This window comes from Dreissena polymorpha, chromosome 5 (genome assembly GCF_020536995.1).
Source record: "Dreissena polymorpha isolate Duluth1 chromosome 5, UMN_Dpol_1.0, whole genome shotgun sequence".
NCBI classification, from domain to species: Eukaryota; Metazoa; Mollusca; class Bivalvia; order Myida; family Dreissenidae; genus Dreissena; species Dreissena polymorpha.
In genome coordinates this window covers 114,127,144-114,144,690 of record NC_068359.1, presented here as the reverse complement: position 1 = coordinate 114,144,690, position 17,547 = coordinate 114,127,144, and the positions used below count along the sequence as shown (strand labels likewise).

The following is a 17,547-nucleotide window of genomic DNA, read 5'->3' as shown; positions in this document are numbered from 1 at the left end:
TGTCTGTCTGTCTGTCTGTCTGTCTGTCTGTCTGTCTGTCTGTCTGTCTGTCTGTCTGTCTGTCTGTCTGTCTGTCTGTCTGTCTGTCTGTCTGTCTGTCTGTCTGTCTGTCTGTCTGTCTGTCTGTCTGTCTGTCTGTCTGTCTGTCTGTCTGTCTGTCTGTCTGTCTGTCTGTCTGTCTGTCTGTCTGTCTGTCTGTCTGTCTGTCTGTCTGTCTGTCTGTCTGTCTGTCTGTCTGTCTGTCTGTCTGTCTGTCTGTCTGTCTGTCTGTCTGTCTGTCTGTCTGTCTGTCTGTCTGTCTTTCTTTCTTTCTTTCTGTCTGTCTGTCTGTCTGTCTGTCTGTCTGTCTGTCAGTCTGTCTGTCTGTCTGTATATCTGTCTGTCGGTCTGTCTGTCGGTCTGTCGGTCTGTCTGTCTGTCTGTCAGACCATCACACTTTTCTGGATCCTGCGATAATTTTAAAAGTTCTTCATATTTTTCATGAAACTTGAAACATTGATAGATGGCAATATGGAGATTATGCACGTCATTTCATTTCGTTTATACGTCAAGAGTTCTGGTTGCTATGGCAACAATTATAAAAAAAATACTGACAATGGTGGAGTTATACCGGTAGGGGACCATATTGCTTGGCAATCTATTGTTTTAACTGAGAGACTGCACCTTTAACTTTATAATACAATATCACATAAAGCATTACCGAATTTAAGGAACCCTGCCACAATTCAAATCCCCACATAAGGCTTTATTTGGATTTACACGACTTTGGAAAAAAAAATCTAAAACGTAGGTACAAACCACGCTGCCATGCATGTTAAATTGTGTACAACTCTATTAATGTTGATGTATTTTGCTGGCTACATTATTGAAAATAAAGGCCAGTATTTTCAAAATAAAACAATGAATAACTGAGGGCCATGTACATTCATTATCATTAGTTAGCGTAAGAGTTCAGAAAACTTCTTGAACACATTTTTGCAACAGATATGTACTGATCGACGTTCAAGAATGCGTATTCCCGTTTACGCTTGCACATGAATGTGCTCATTCCTGAATGGAACTTTCGTGTTCCATGAAACGTACAATTGTGTTTACTGTGGTTGTTTTTGTGTCCACCAATATTAAACTTTCAAAAAGATTATATGCTTAAAAAAATTAAAAGACATGAACTGAATTAATCATTTCAAATTTTAGTTTATAAATCCGATTTTTTTTTTTAATCAACATATTTATGAAAAGATCCAACCTTTATCTTTAAAACCAATCCAAGATATATAGTTTACTATTAATACATATTAATCATAACGCACGAAACAAGAGGCTGTGTTTAATAAACGCTGTTGCAAACGGTGGAAGGTTTATCAATGCCGATTGATTGGCCCACTTAAATAAGTCTTAATCAACCTTTAGGTCAATTTCAATGTCAAAATGAGGTCAGATGATGTTTGCGTGCTGGGCATTTCGTTAAAGTATCAAATCGCTTTGGTAAGTAGTTCTGATGTCAAACAAACAGTCAATTAGGATTTACAGAGGTGGAACATTAATGCTTTCAATTAACGCCATTTCCAGAACCGGATTACTCCATGAAAAGTTTGGACAGAACTGCACATTCTACGTTGGCTAAATCTGCGAAAAGAAGAAATAATTATCGAACAGTGAATATATATAGAGAGAATAACAGGTATTCCTCGAGTGACCCGAATCGACGCTGCCCTAATTCGACGCAATTTTTGTTTTGCCTCTGTTTGATACATAAGCGACATCCGATGACGTCATACAATAGCACATGGTACACTACGCACAATTTACTATAGTTGTTGTTTGTTATGTGGAAAATAACGGGTTAAAAGGTAAGATATTGTTGATTGGTTTGAAATTGATGAATTTTTATGTATTTTACAAGGTAAAATGTAAATGTTAAGGGTTAAGGCATTTTGATTCATATGGGTCTTGTGAATCTGTTTCAAATCAAATGCGTAGATTTGATCTTCAGCATCTAAAAATATGTGAAATAGAAAGAACGATTATATCTTTTGGATAGATAAATGTACCTACGTTATAAGCAAAGGACCTGTGCAACAATTCCCGGGCTTTTTAGTCAGTTTAGTTAACATGGTAGTAACTGTCCATATATAAATGCTCACCCTTCCAACTTTAAACGCCAAGTGGGACGAGGGATAGAAAGAGAAAGTCACATGCTTGAGTACATTTCAACCCATGCACATTGCACGTTTTTTTCGCATAAAAAACAGTGGAGCGATACAGGGCCATCATGACCCTCTTGTTCATGAGATTCTACGTTCTCAAGAAAAAGTAGGTTTATGAAATCCCAAGAAACCAGGTTTTTCGTGAGAAACCAGGTTTTTCATGAGAACCTATGTTCTCATTTGAAAGCCTTAGTTCTCGGCGAGACGACACACATAGACACATATAACTTAGGTTCTCATGAGAAACTAGGTTTTTTATGAGAAACTAGGTTTTCATTCAGAGAACCAAAGTTCTCGTTTTATATCCAAGGTTTTCACCAGAAAGTTGGTTCTCGACAGCTTTTTGCGTCGTTCTCTCGGATATCCTAAGTTTTGATGAGAACCCAAGATTTCATTTGGGAACCATAGTTCTCATGAGAACCCTAGTTTCTTGGGATTATGCGTCGATCCGCTTGCCGTATGTAACTGTACCGAATATGAAGCTTTCACCATTTTTGTGAACAGACTATCCGCTATAGTAATAAAATGTTCATACACACGATGTTATCTATGCTGTGTCATTTGGTGTTTATTTTGCGTACATATACATTCCTTTTCTTAATTTTGGTAAGAGCTCTTAAACGTGATTGAGGCATTGTCCATCATCAGCAATACTTTTTCTGTTTTTATTGTACACGATAATCTTCATCTATATGTTACCGTTTATAACACTGGTTTTATCTTGCTCTATTCAGTTACTCTGTAGATCTGTAGATCATAAAACTTGGCACTTCTAAATCTACGGATTTAATTTTCAATAACTTGACCTTTTTTACAGGTTTGGAATCAAGGTTTTTACACCCTGCATAACGTCTTCTTCCGGAAGTACTTACGGTGACCGTGTGAAATATTTAATCATATTACCTTATAATGGGAGCCTGAATAAAGTTAATATCGTATTTACTTAATTCAATTGTGCCTCAGAGAGTTGATATTCTGGATTGAGTAATCAAATTGAAATTCAATCGAATTAAATTTTCCTGTTATCTTTTCTTTCGAATTTGAACTACAGTGCTATGAGGGTTATGTTTATTTACATGTGTTTATCATTGATATAGTGGGCTAAGTGATTCGGCGCTCTATATAATCAGTTTAACCCTTCCCCCACGTTTCGCATTGATCGTTACAAGGCGGTGCTCTGTCTTGGGTAATTGTCGAATTATCATCCTAGTTTCTTATGTACTTATTAGTATTGTGTTAAGTGTAAGTAATCAATGCTCAATACAATACATCACAAAAGATACAACACGACATAAAAGCTGGACAGGACGTTTATTATCGGCCCGCTGCCTATATAACGGCTCAAGAGCCATTTGCTAAGGCCGATTATAAACGTACAACCAAATTCTGCCATTTGTTATCGTTCATATAACATGTCAGCCTCTTTTGTTCCTTCACGAAAATTCATTTGCAAACCAGCTGTCCGAACAACTATTTAAATTCAACTTTTTACGTAACGACGTTTCTCCTGTGACGTAATTTCTTTGACGAAACATACCTGTTTATGATAGATTCTCTACATTTTCGTGGCAATGATGCTTACAGTTTTTTATTAACTGTAGAAAATATACCTACAAATTCAATTAGTGGTTTGTACGTATCAACAACATATATCGGATTGTGTGTTTGTCATGAATAATTGGAAACTTCAATGGGAAACAAACAAGTTTGGTCAATAATTAAATAACTTTACTCTGTGATAAATATCTTGCTCCACCAAAGTGTATTACATATGCATGTAGCAATATGATCGGCTATTGTGTAATATATAATAAAATGGTCAAGATAATAGTCTACACCATAAATCAGTTCTCATATAATGTCTAGATATCTTCCTATTGAAAACTGTTCACACACAAAATCTAAATAAACATATGAATATATATTACTAACAACATATTTCTTACATGTCGAAACCAAGTTTTGTAATTATCATAACCGATATAAGGGTCATCGGATAGAAACTCCATTTTTTTTGGAAACGCACACCGTTAATTACTTCCCAGCATCGTCCGTATTTCCCGTATTTCCCGGATGCATGAACGTTTGCCCACCATGACACCTGAATACGCTGCCAAAGCGAACACAACGGTAACCCGGTGGACAACGTCGCCTCCCACATAGCCCGGCTGAATTCACGTCGGCCACTTGACTTAGCAGCAACGTTAGGACTAACATGCACATCAGGTAACGCATCATCGTCTGAAATTGAGAATAAGAGATTAATTTCGCGCATTTACAATACATCTATTGACGCTTGTATGTGCTTATGACGGAATTATTATTAGTAAAGACCATAAATTAGATCTAGCTTAATCCGCTTTGCCATTATTAATAGCCACTTACTGATCTTTAAGGCAATAAAATCATAAAACGCCATAATCATCGCATGACTTGCTTATTTACAAAGCTGAAAGCTAAATTAAATACTGAAAATTGATCAAATGATGTAGTCAAATGTTCACAACTTAGATAGGCATGTTCATCAACTGCAACAATCAAACAACAATAGCACAACCTTCTATTACTGTTTAAATCTACCACTTCTATTGCATTGTATTGTTCCAGTTGAAATGTGGAAAGCACAAAAACAACAAATCTGATAGTTACACATTTAATATTTATATAACTGAATTATGATTATTTAGTAAAAAATACACCTTAGATATCACTATTCAACAATGAAAACGATAAAACACTTACTAGGAATCAGTTATAAATATTAGCTTTGCAATCCAGTTTGACTAGAAGAATATGCGATATGTTATTTTCTCCCGTTTTATATACAACTCAAGTACCATTATTCGTCGAAAGGAAGTCACTTATTAATTATTAATTGGTCAATAAGAATACCATTCTATAAATAAATGACCTAGATATTGCGGAGTAGGAAGTTTACATGGAAAATTTCTTACAAAGGATGATGATCAGTCCGTGTGTCAAGTGTTTTGTTTTTTTCTTAGACGTAGGGCCTTCTCTTAATTTGCCCTTTCTCCAAGAATATAAAGATTAACTATCCTATCAATATTGCCGATTGAATATCATAATTGTTACTTATTAATTATTTATTGGTCAATAAGAATACCATTCTATAAATAAATGACCTAGATATTGCGGAGTAGAAAGTTTACATGGCAAATTTCTTACAAAGGATGATGATCAGTCCGTGTGTCAAGTGTTTTGTTTTTTTCTTAGACGTAGGGCCTTCTCTTAATTTGCCCTTTCTCCAAGAATATAAAGATTTCCTATCCTATCAATATTGCCGATTGAATATCATAATTGTACAAGAAACGTGTCGCAGTACTCATTTATGTTAAGAAAGTGAAACACAACTCAAATAGTATAATGACAGCGGTCGAATGTTATTCCTCATGACTAAATAGCCACATTGTTGGACACTTGAAATAAAAAGAAAAGCTTATTTTCTGTCCAGTTGGTGGATAATAATTTAATTCAAAATTGGTACTTGAGTTCAAGAACTGTGCAAGGCAATTGGTTTGCAGCAGTAAACATAACATGATATAAAAATGATATATTACCTTTTTGTAATCTCTGTTCTTAACTTAATTTAAAATGTATTAAACACTTGGATTAAAGACGTGTAAATAATATAATAAGCTACAATGTACACAGCCTATTCGGATTATTTCTTTGTTGGCCTCACTTAGTGCTTGATGTTTATTTGTGTTCGAAATAATACCATGATATGAGAACCTTTGTGAGTAGCAAAGTTCTTAAAAAATTGCGGCACCAAAGCGACGTTAAAGGGATTGCAAATTAATCACTTTCAGGTTACACGTAGTTGAATACGCATTGTAACGAGCACCGAAGCTTCAAAATAACCATGTCAAAATTCACGATGAAAACGCTTTTTAATAAACCTAGATAGCATAAGTTAATGTATATCTATCAAACTGCAATTAATTGTATATGTGTTTCAATAAGTTATTTGATTTAACGCCGACGCGCACACTTAGAAGGACTTCAGATGTTACACCATTGAAATAATCAAGGTTGTGTACATAATTAGCATCGTAAGAATGTCGTTTGGCCATTTACGTGCGAAAACAGAAATTTTACACGGTTACGGAAAGTTATGGTTAGAATAATTAAAAAAAATAAGTTTTTTTCTTCGGCAAAATAATATTTAAGCCTTCAACCGCAAGTAAGTTTCTTCTCTCAAAGTAATATCAGTTAAAAGGGCCTTTTCACAGATTTTGGCATGTATTGAAGTTTGTCATTACATGCTTTTGATCTATGTTGATAAATGTAAGCATTGGATCTAAACAGCTCCAGTAAATACAATAAAAAGAATACAATTAAAGAAAGAAAAAAGTAACCCTCAACTGGGATCGAACCACTGACCCCTGGAGTTATAGTCAATCGCTTAGACCACTCGGTCATCCGTGCTCAACAATGAGTTATGCATGTCATACCTTATATAAGCAATCCTCGTAGTATCACAAAATGTAACGACAACAATAGAACTCTCCAAATTATTCAAACGTTTCGCGTTGCAACGCTTTAATAATTTTCAGGTTTTTAAATCGTCAAAAGATGCGTATCATGGATATTTTAGAGCATGGTAAATGTTCAGTATAATTGTTTTCTCACAAATATCATAACTACAACGAAATATTGCGAATCTGAAACATTTTTTTTAAATTTTGACAATTTACCAAAACGTGAAAAGGCCCCTTTAAAGCGTAACAAAGATCATCAGACCTCAGTTATTTTAGCATGTTTATTTAATCTGCTGATTGTAAGAAGACAAATGGAATTTCTCTGACGTTATTTTTCGTGTGAACGATTCTTTTCTTGGTCGCAAAATGAAAACGCACCCATAATGTTTTCACGTGACACAAGCGAAACATACCCGATCTATTTTCCACTTATCTAAGCTGATCTGGTCATTGATCCAATTGCTATTTTTATGATAACAATAACAGAATTGATCAATGTAAAAACCCTGCATGTTATTTACGTTTTCCTTAACGAGAAAACATGATGTAAATGGTAAAGTAAAAATAAAACGTGTTCACTTGCATTTATTTTGAGAATATGTAAACATTCATTGTGTACAAAATACTTGATATTACTTAAAGTCAAGGAAACGGCCACTTTATGATGTATTATTGTTAACATCTAATTCCGACGTTTCTATTGCTTTAGCATGGGAGTGTCTTAACAAGCTCACGCACATAAAATTGTAATCATGTGCCTCTTCGTCAATTATCGCACGATTAATTTCCCCTTCCGGTGAAACCGGAGGGGACTTATGGTTTGGTCTGTCTGTCTGTCTGTCTGTCTGTCTGTCTGTCTGTCTGTCTGTCTGTCTGTCTGTCTGTCTGTCTGTCTGTCTGTCTGTCTGTCTGTCTGTCTGTCTGCCTGTCTGTCTGTCTGTCTGTCTGTCTGGTCTGTCTGTCTGTCTGTCTGTCTGTCCTGTCTGTCTGTCTGTCTGTCCTGTCCTTCTGTGTTTGTCTGTCTGTTTGTCCTTCTGTGTTGTCTGTCTGTCTGTCTGTCTGTCTGTCTGTCGGTCGGTCGGTCGGTCGGTCGGTCTGTCTGTCTGTCTGTCTGTCTGTCCTTCTCGTCTGTCTGTCTGTCTGTCTGTCTGTCTGTCTGTCTGTCTGTCGGTCTGTCTGTCTGTCTGTCTGTCTGTATGTCCTGTCTGTCTGTCTGTCCTTCTGTGTTTGTCTGTCTGTCTGTCTGTCTGTCTGTCTGTCTGTCTGTCTGTCTGTCTGTCTGTCTGTCTGTCTGTCTGTCTGTCTGTCTGTCTGTCTGTCTGTCTGTCTGTCGTCTGTCGGTCGGTCGGTCGGTCGGTGGGTTGGTCGGTCGGTCGGTCGGTCGGTCGGTCGGGTCGGTCGGTCGGTCGGTCGGTCGGTCGGTCGGTCCGTCGGTCTGTCGGTCGGTCTGTCGGTCGGTCTGTCTGTCGGTCTGTCTGTCAGTCCATCACACTTTTCTGGATCCTGCGATAATTTTAAAAGTTCTTCATATTTTTCATGAAACTTGAAACATTGATAGATGGCAATATGGAGATTATGCACGTCATTTCATTTCGTTCATACGTCAAGAGTTCTGGTTGCTATGGCAACAATTATTTAAAAAAATACTGACAATGGTGGAGTTATACCGGTAGGGGACCATATTGCTTGGCAATCTATTGTTTTAACTGAGAGACTGCACCGTTAACTTTATAATACAATATCACATAAAGCATTACCGAATTAAATGAACCCTGCCACAATTCAAATCCCCACATAAGGCTTTATTTGGATTTACACGAAAAAAATCTAAAACGTAGGTACATACCACGCTGCCATGCATTTTAAATTGTGTACAACTCTATTAATGTTGATGTATTTTGCTGGCTACATTATTGAAAATAAAGGCCAGTATTTTCAAAATAAAACAATGAATAACTGAGGGCCATGTACATTCATTATCATTAGTTAGCGTAAGAGTTCAGAATACTTCTTGAACACATTTTTTGCAACAGATATGTACTGATCGACGTTCAAGAATGCGTATTCCCGTTTACGCTTGAATATGCATGTGCTCATTTCTGAATGGAACTTTCGTGTTCCATGAAACGTACAATTGTGTTTACTGTAGTTGTTTTTGTGTCCACCAGTATTAAACTTTCAAAAAGATGCTATGCTTAAAGAATTTAAAAGACATGAACTGAATTAATCATTTCAAATTTTAGTTTATAAATCCGTTTTTTTTTTAAATCAACATATTTATAAAAAAATCCAACCTTTATCTTTAAAACCAAACCAAGATATATAGTTTACTATTAATACATATTAATCATAACGCAGGAAACGAGAGGCTGTGTTTAATAAACGCTGTTGCCAACGGTGGAAGGTTTATCAATGCCGATTGATTGGCCCACTTAAATAAGTCTTAATCCACCTTTAGGTCAATTTCAATGTCAAAATGAGGTCAGATGATGTTTGCGTGCTGGGCATTTCGTTAAAGTATCAAAGCGCTTTGGTAAGTAGTTCTTATGTCAAACAAACAGTCAATTAGGATTTACAGAGGTGGAACATTAGTGCTTTCAATTAACGCCCTTTCCAGAACCGGATTACTCCATGAAAAGTTTGGACAGAACTGCACATTCTACGTTGGCTAAATCCGCGAAAAGAAGAAATAATTATCGAACAGTGAATATATAGAGAGAGAATAACAGGTATTCCTCCAGTGACCCGAATCGACGCTGCCCTAATTCGACGCAATTTTTGTTTTGCCTCTGTTTGATACATAAGCGACAACCGTTGACGTCATACAATAGCACATGGTGCACTACGCACAATTTACTATAGTTTTTGTTTGTTATGTGGAAAATAGCGGGTTAAAAGGTAAAATATTGTTGATTGGTTTGAAAATTATGAATTTTTATGTATTTTACTTAATGCAAAACTTTTTGAACACTTTACACCCAATTGTCTTTGTAAATAAGACCGTGGGATAATGCATCGGTTTCGTTCGCAAAAGTTCACTTTTTCATTCATCAGTCACGTGACTGCCATTTGACAAAACACCGCATAAATAAATTAATTTTCACTATGAAAAAGGTGTACGCGTAAACTTTGATTTGAAGTCCGGATATGTTTTTGGTTATGCTGTAATACAATTTTAACTACATGTAGCAAGTGTTTATGTTGGTAATTGCATATTATGTTTATTACTTATTTTAATTTACTTAATTATTTTTGTAGGTTCCACAAAAAGTACAGGTTATATGCAGCTACTTTCATAAACACAGCTTATGACAAGGGGTTGCTGACAGGGGCCCCTATTAAAACCACTGCCAGAAAGTATGGCATCCCAAATTTAAAAACCTTAATTGATTTAATTAATTTCAGTTCCATATTGCTTTTACAGTGATACAAATTTAAGTACAGCAATCATGAGTTAATAATTTATGCATTCAGTCTCCACAGGAGTGAAATTTACATTGAAATCAGGTAACCAGTCAGATGCGTCGTTTTAGGCCACTGTCAACAAATATGGCCGCCGTTGAATAGACTTGGGTCATTTTGTTTTTCAACGAATTTTTGTTGATAACACTATCAATAGAATTTAAAATGTATATATAAAAGGTAAATGTGTAATGAAATAACAAAATGATCACATAAATCCCTATATTGAGCTATAAAACTTTAACAAACTGCTTGTATGCGTCGAAATTGGGCACTCGGGGATATATCAAGCAAGGCTTAGAATAATGTAACGGCGTGGCTTGCCGAGCCGTTATTTTATTCGTGCCGAGCCTGATATATTACAAAAAGATCAGGCAGTAACCTGTTTTTCTTTTTATCATACATATATATAGAACGTCCCCGATTTTAAAGAGTAAATGAAAAGATCGCCTAAAAGGTGCAGTTTTAGCGGGAAAGAATATGACTTGTGTCGTTTTACGTTTAATAATTACGTAATGAGCACGCGAGCTTAATATTTGTAAAAAAAATGTTTTTTCTGTTTGTGTTGCATTTTGTGTTCAAAATATATTACATCTTAGTATCAAATTGTTTGTTTTGCTGAATCTATTTCGATTTAACTAAAAATGATTACTTTATAGTTGATTCCGAGTAATATGACCATCCTCCACACTTAACTGGTCCCCCGTTGAATATAACCGTTGACTCCGTTGTCTATTATAATTATATAGAGATATGCGATATATAAGGGGAGGTAACCAATCTTCCATCACACATGACTGATATAAGAACTTCCTGTTGACCATGATATAAAAAATATATCAGGCAACGTTATATAAGGCAGAATTCAATGCGGTGGTATGATAAACATATTTTATTATAACACATGCGTTTAATTGATATTGTAAATATGCAGGGATGACATTACGTTTTGAAGAAGCGTTTTCGAAATAGGCAACAATATAAGACATTTCGCCGAAGGCCCAATTTTAATGAGTGAAATGAACACAAAAAGTTGTTATCACCAGTATTATTAAAGTTTTGCTTATATTAAAAAATATGTTTATTTTTAAAATGCAATATCCTTGATCATGTTTTCTTTTAATAGCTTATAAATGACAATTGCAGGGATTACAAATCTTGACATATGAGTAAAGTAACCGCCTGAGTTTGTTATTAAAAAACCGTTCATACTGCTAACTGACATTGATTTCTGCCAATAAAAATAGAAGTGTGTTATACTTTATGTTCTGATGCTTTAAACAGAAATTAAAAATAATCGCCCCATATCATTTGGAAAAAGAAAAAAATCGCTAAAGAATCTATCATGCTTGGCGGTAAATTACACTGGTCAGTATGATACGTAGTGCACACTATGATTGACGATGTAACAGATTATTTTTTTAAACAAAGGGAGATCACCAGTACAAATTTAATGCTTTGTACAGAGAGTTTTACATCCCATTTATCTAATTAAAAACAAAAGGCTTGTTTTTGCTTCTTTTAAAGAAAATGTGTTTTTTATTGAAGTTACTTTCCTCGAAAATGATATAAAAGTTTGACGTAATTTAAAATATTGTATATAGTATGATTTTGCAATAGCTTTGTAATAAAAACCTGAATAATAATAATTATTACAAAGTGGGTCGCGATACATTATTACATTTCGGGTCGACAGTTACAACCCGTTTGGTAATAAAAACCCGAAATGTAATAAATTTTATATTGTCCATTAAATCAGAGATACAGACTTTTTTAGAAGTTATTTTCTTGTTTAAATTAGTTTTAGAGTAGGTATTGACTGTTCCCCCGATCTTTGTTCTTATAGACTCCATCAACAAATCATGAATGTAATAATTTATTGCAAAGTTGGTTGCGATGCATTATTATATTTCGGGTCGACAGTAACAACCCGTTTTGTAATAAAAACCCGAAATGTAATAAATTTTATATTGTCCATTAAATCAGAGATACAGACTTTTTTAGAAGTTTTTTTCATCTTTAAATTAGTTTGAGAGTAGGAATTGACTATTCCCCCGACCATTGTTCTTATAGACTACATCAACAAATCATGAATGTAATTATTTATTACAAAGTGGGTTGCGATGCATTATTACATTTCGGGTTGACAGTAACAACCCGTTTTGTAATAAAAACCCGAATTGTAGTAAATGTAACTAAGTCAGACAAAGTCCGAGATACAGTCATTTTTGAAGTTATTTTCAAATTAACATAAGTTTTAGAGAAGATATTGACAATTCCCCCGACCTTTGTTCTTGTAGACTCCATCAACAAATCATGAATGTACTAATTTATTACAAAGTGGGTTGCGATGCATTATTAGATTTCGGGTTGACAGTAACAACCCGTTTTGTAATAAAACCCCAAAATGTTATACATTTGCCCATGTCGTATAAAGTCCGAGATGTTGATATATTTTGAATTTATTTTCAAGTTTATATACAATTTTGATTAGGAATTGACAATTCACCCGACCTTCTTTCTTGTAGACTCCATAACAAAATCATGAATGCAATAATGTATTGCAAAGTGGGTTGCGATGCCTTATTATATTTCGGTTTGACGGTAACAACCCGTTATGTAATAAAACCCCGAAATGTTATGAATTGTTCGATGTCCGATAAAGTCCGAGATATAGATTTGTTAGAATATTGTTTCATGTTAAAAAACAATTTTGAGTAGGAATTGACTATTCACCCGACCTTCGTTATTATACATTTCATCAAACAAACATAAATGTAATAAATTATTACTTGGTGGGTTGCGATGCATTATTACATATCTGGATGACATCAAAAGTTATTCAAACGATCTGCGAAAATATTTTCATATTTTAATATAGCGACTGACCAAATTATTTACGACGACATACATGCGTTTTCAATCTGACTTAATTCGTCGCTCATTGTGCATATACTTGTAAAGCGTCTGTACTTTCAGTTTCTATTACGATGCAAAAAAATGTCTAAGAGAGGTAGATAGACGTCCGCGATTGTTGCGCCAAAATATCTGTTGACAGTAACAAAGATATCAGTTAACATCAGGGTTTTTTTTAATTTAAAGTTTATAACATGGACAGTTTCAAGGATTAAAGATGTTATGAAACATCAGTTTATTTAAGTTAATTATGATAGTTTACAGTTTTATTGAATCAATACAAGTGTGCAGCTTCAACAGAAGTTAAGCAGCAATGACTTTAAGGTATGCACTTTTATAACTAATTTCACCCTATTTCAAGAATGAAATCCCCCTATTTTTCAAAATCAATGGGTGAAAACCCCATTTCCCAAATAATTACCTGGGGCACTGTATAAACCATAATATATACACGACAATAGCCTTATAATTCCTCTGATAGCCTACGAATCTTCGACATAATTCTACGTCGAATACACAGTGTATACTAACTTCTAAAAGTGTAAACGTAATGTTCAAATCAAAGTAAGTAAATTGTCGTCTGTAATCAGCAAGTGGTCATTTTCTAAATATAAGTAAACACGTAAATGCACTACAGATACTTTTAGAACAATATAATTAACCCGTTCTTACCTGTAAATTTACATCAAACTTAAAAAATCCTTGCCTGCATTCGTTCTGCTCAATAAGACGGGGCGTATTTGAGGACTTTGTACCTAAATCACTAGTTGCAATAATACAACTCCCAGCTATTGACTCTCCGCGTCGCTCGTATGTACTCATTAAAGCTCAGAACATTCAAGAAAAACTACCTAAATCACCTGCTCGCTATCATTGTGTTTAGGTTACAATATACTAAATCAACGTACACACCAACACCCCGGCCAACGTACACACCAACACGCCGGCCAATGTACATCCAACACCCCGGCCATCGTACACACCAACACGCCGGCTAACGTACACACCAACACGCCGGCCAACGTACACACCAACACTCCGGCCAACGTACACACCAACACCCCGGCAAACGTACACACCCGATCAGTGGAATAAGTGTCGCGATATATGCAGAATCTGGTGTTTTTTCGAGTTATATTTTAGTGAATACAATTAATTTATTAACAAGTATGTTAGTTTATGTTTTACGGCCCTTTTAAACGCTTTAGGACAGACTGACAGACAAACAGACCGACAGACAGACAAGTTCACTCCTATATACCCCCCCCCCCCCCTAAACTTCGTTTGTGGGGGTATAATAAAGTCTTTTTTCTGTCTATTTTTCACATTCAAAATGATTGAAGTGGACATACAAATATATGAAAAGTTCGTTATATATTTAAAGACAGATAAATTTGCCATTGATGTGGTTTTGTTGCTTAAAGGGATCTTTTCACGTTTTGGTAAATTGACAAAATTGAAAAAAGTTATTTCAGATTCGCACATTTTCGTTTTAGTTATGATATTTGTGAGGAAACAGTAATACTGAACATTTACCATGGTCTAAAAATATAGCCATTATATGCATCTTTTGACGATTTAAAAACCTGAAAATTATAAAGCGTTGCAACGCGAAACGGTCGAATAATTTGGAGAGTTCTGTTGTTGTCGTTTAATTTTGTGAAACTATGAAGATTGCTTATATAAAGTATAAAATACGTCACTCATACATATTTGGCAGGATGGCCGAGCGGTGTAATTGGTTTTTACTCCAGGACTCAGGGGGTCACTGGTTCGAGCCGTGATGAGGGCTACTTTTTTTTCCTTTTTTAAATTTTATTCTTAATTTTTTACTGGAGCTTTTTCGGTCCAATGTTTACATTTATCATTATAAATCATTTAATGATACACTTCAAAACATGCCAAAATCTGTTAAAAGGCCTTTTTGGTCAATTCTATGTTCAAAATAACATAACATAACATTTATTCGGCATTAAATAGCATATTGCAAATGTATAGCCTATACACAGTATGTATTTGAAATAGTAAAGACATGGTACATGTATTTGAGAAGTACAACACAAAATGATGTATACAAATAGTGGGTAAAACAAAAAAGAAAAAAAACATGTCAAATTCATTCAAAGAATAGAATCAATAAGGCATTTACATAATGAATATATAATTTCGGTGGTGAATTTCATTTACAAAAAAAGTTCTCATTGTTTAAATGATCGATTATATTTTCAATGCTGGATACTATTACAAATTTCAAAATTGTTCCATTACACAGTCTTAGTAACATTATTACGTAATGCTTATGCTTGAATTACAAAAAATAATGAGTAGATTGTTTTAATCATTTAGCATTAAACATGTGTTTGCTGTCTCTTTTATGTAAATTGAATATTCTTATTGATAATATCAACATAATATAAAATAATCGCACAAGTTGATTACTTTTACTCTATCCAATACAGTCATTCGATCACCTTAATATTTTTAACAGTAGGCAAACGGAAATAATAATGATAGTTAATACGATTCACTTATTATTGTATCTGTTTTAATAGACATACAAAAATGATGGCGTTAACAGCATATATTTTATACTACGTGTATTGCATAATACTAAATGTTCTTGGCGGCATGTTACACAACTGCGTCATTTCGATATGAAACGTCAGTATCTGTATATTATAATAGACCAACAGTTTCCACTACTGCGTCAAAGGTACCAAAACCATTTCACAAGAAACAGAATAGTATGTCAATAAATAAGTATAAATAATTAAGTATTATTTTTAATATTCTAGAATGCGTGTTCCACTGTGGATCATCTTAGCGAAACACAACGAATTAAAAAAAATATTGTGGATAATAATTGTGAAAACACATTAATTCGTACAAAAAAATCAAATTAATTTGTCATCATGAATATAATATTTAATATGTATTATCTTACCCCGCCTGAGAAAATATGAGGCCTTGTCTTGTGTATAACGTTAATAAAACAGATACCTTCCCCTCATTGACCACTCCATAGAGCATTAGTTATAGACTAGTTAACTTTTAAAAGAAATATTCATTCGAGTTATTCGAGTTCTATCCTTTTCGTATGCCATTTTTATTTAAAATTGAGTTAAATATATAATATAATAATGTTTATTTGACACTGACATGTGTAGAAGACTAATGAATTGATCTTCCTGTTTGAGTAAGCTTAGCTACATAGCGGTTTACATAAATAGAAATGGGCCTTGCTGTGTAAAAAGGGGTTTAATGCATGTGCGTAAAGGGCCGTCCCAGATTAGCCTGTGACGTCCAAACAGGCTAATAAGGGACGACACTTTGCGCCTTTATGATATTATTCGTTTCAAGAAAGTCTCTTCTTAGCAAATATCAAGTTTAGGCGGAAAGTGTCGTGCCTGATTAGCCTGTGCGGACTGCACATGCAAATCTTGGACGACACTTTACGCACATGCATTAAACCCCCTTTTCACATAGGGCGACTCATAGGTTTTATTGATCATATCGTACCGAAACAGACGCCATGACTACTAGACTGACTGTTCAGGTATAGTGAAACATTACGTCGGGCCAGTGAACATTCAGTTAAGTATACAGTCGGTCTCGTGTAAACTTCACATGTTACTCAAATTGTATAATTATACATGCTTCTGCATTATAAAAATAATTATGAACAATGATTAAATGTTAGGATGTTATATTATTATAATCCTTGATTCAGCAAAAGCAGGGCCTTAATCAAACTAACATAGTTGTTAATTTTTACTAAGGTTAAGTTGAACAAAATAACATATAAGGTTGTAAATATCAAAGTCTTAATACTATGATATTAATAATTTATAATTTAAAGCTATTGATTACACGACAATGTCGCGAATTGACTAGCGAATAATTCTAATCGGTGCTACAAATTGATTATACGATCATTGTTTAATTTTTGCATTTTTACGTTTTCCTTGACGTGAATTTAAAAGGAGTTGCTCACTGAGGGCATCTTTCAAACTTCCATTCTTAACGTAGTACTAATTGCCTGTTACTTTCAGATACATGTATTAGAGGTTACTGCTATGTTTTTATTAACATCGAGCGTAAATTATAGTTTTCATTTATGTCATGTAAATGTGTTTCATCATCCTGAGGTAAGTTAGGCAATTGCAATATAAAGGACCGACTTGTTCGTAAAATTGTTCACAAGTAGCCTACAGTATACCTAAATTTCATTAAACACGAAGTACGAATACAATTACAACAGTGATTAAATCAAATAAGTCTCACTCTGTGAAAAGGGGGTTTAATGCATGTGTGTAAATTTTCGTCCATTATTAGCCTGTGCAGTCTGTACAAGCTAATAAGGGGGCGACACATTCCGCATGTATATTTTTAATTGAAGAAAATCTCTTCATGGCAAAAATCCAGTATAGGCATTAAGAGTCGTCCTTGATTAACCGTTG

At 34.5% G+C, this 17,547-nt stretch overlaps 1 protein-coding gene across 2 annotated transcripts in view; it reads right to left on the bottom strand.

Moving 5' to 3' along the window:
• The window catches only part of LOC127881058 (calcium-activated chloride channel regulator 1-like), a 45,909-nt gene that overhangs the window by 9,507 nt on the left and 18,855 nt on the right, over positions 1–17,547 (bottom strand). The window contains exon 13 of one of the 2 annotated variants that reach the window (XM_052428661.1): positions 4,291–4,448. In XM_052428661.1, the coding sequence (XP_052284621.1) occupies positions 4,291–4,448 (158 nt within the window). Of the gene's footprint in view, positions 1–3,920; positions 4,449–17,547 lie in introns of those variants that run through there. The other variant, XM_052428660.1, reaches the window with a different exon arrangement.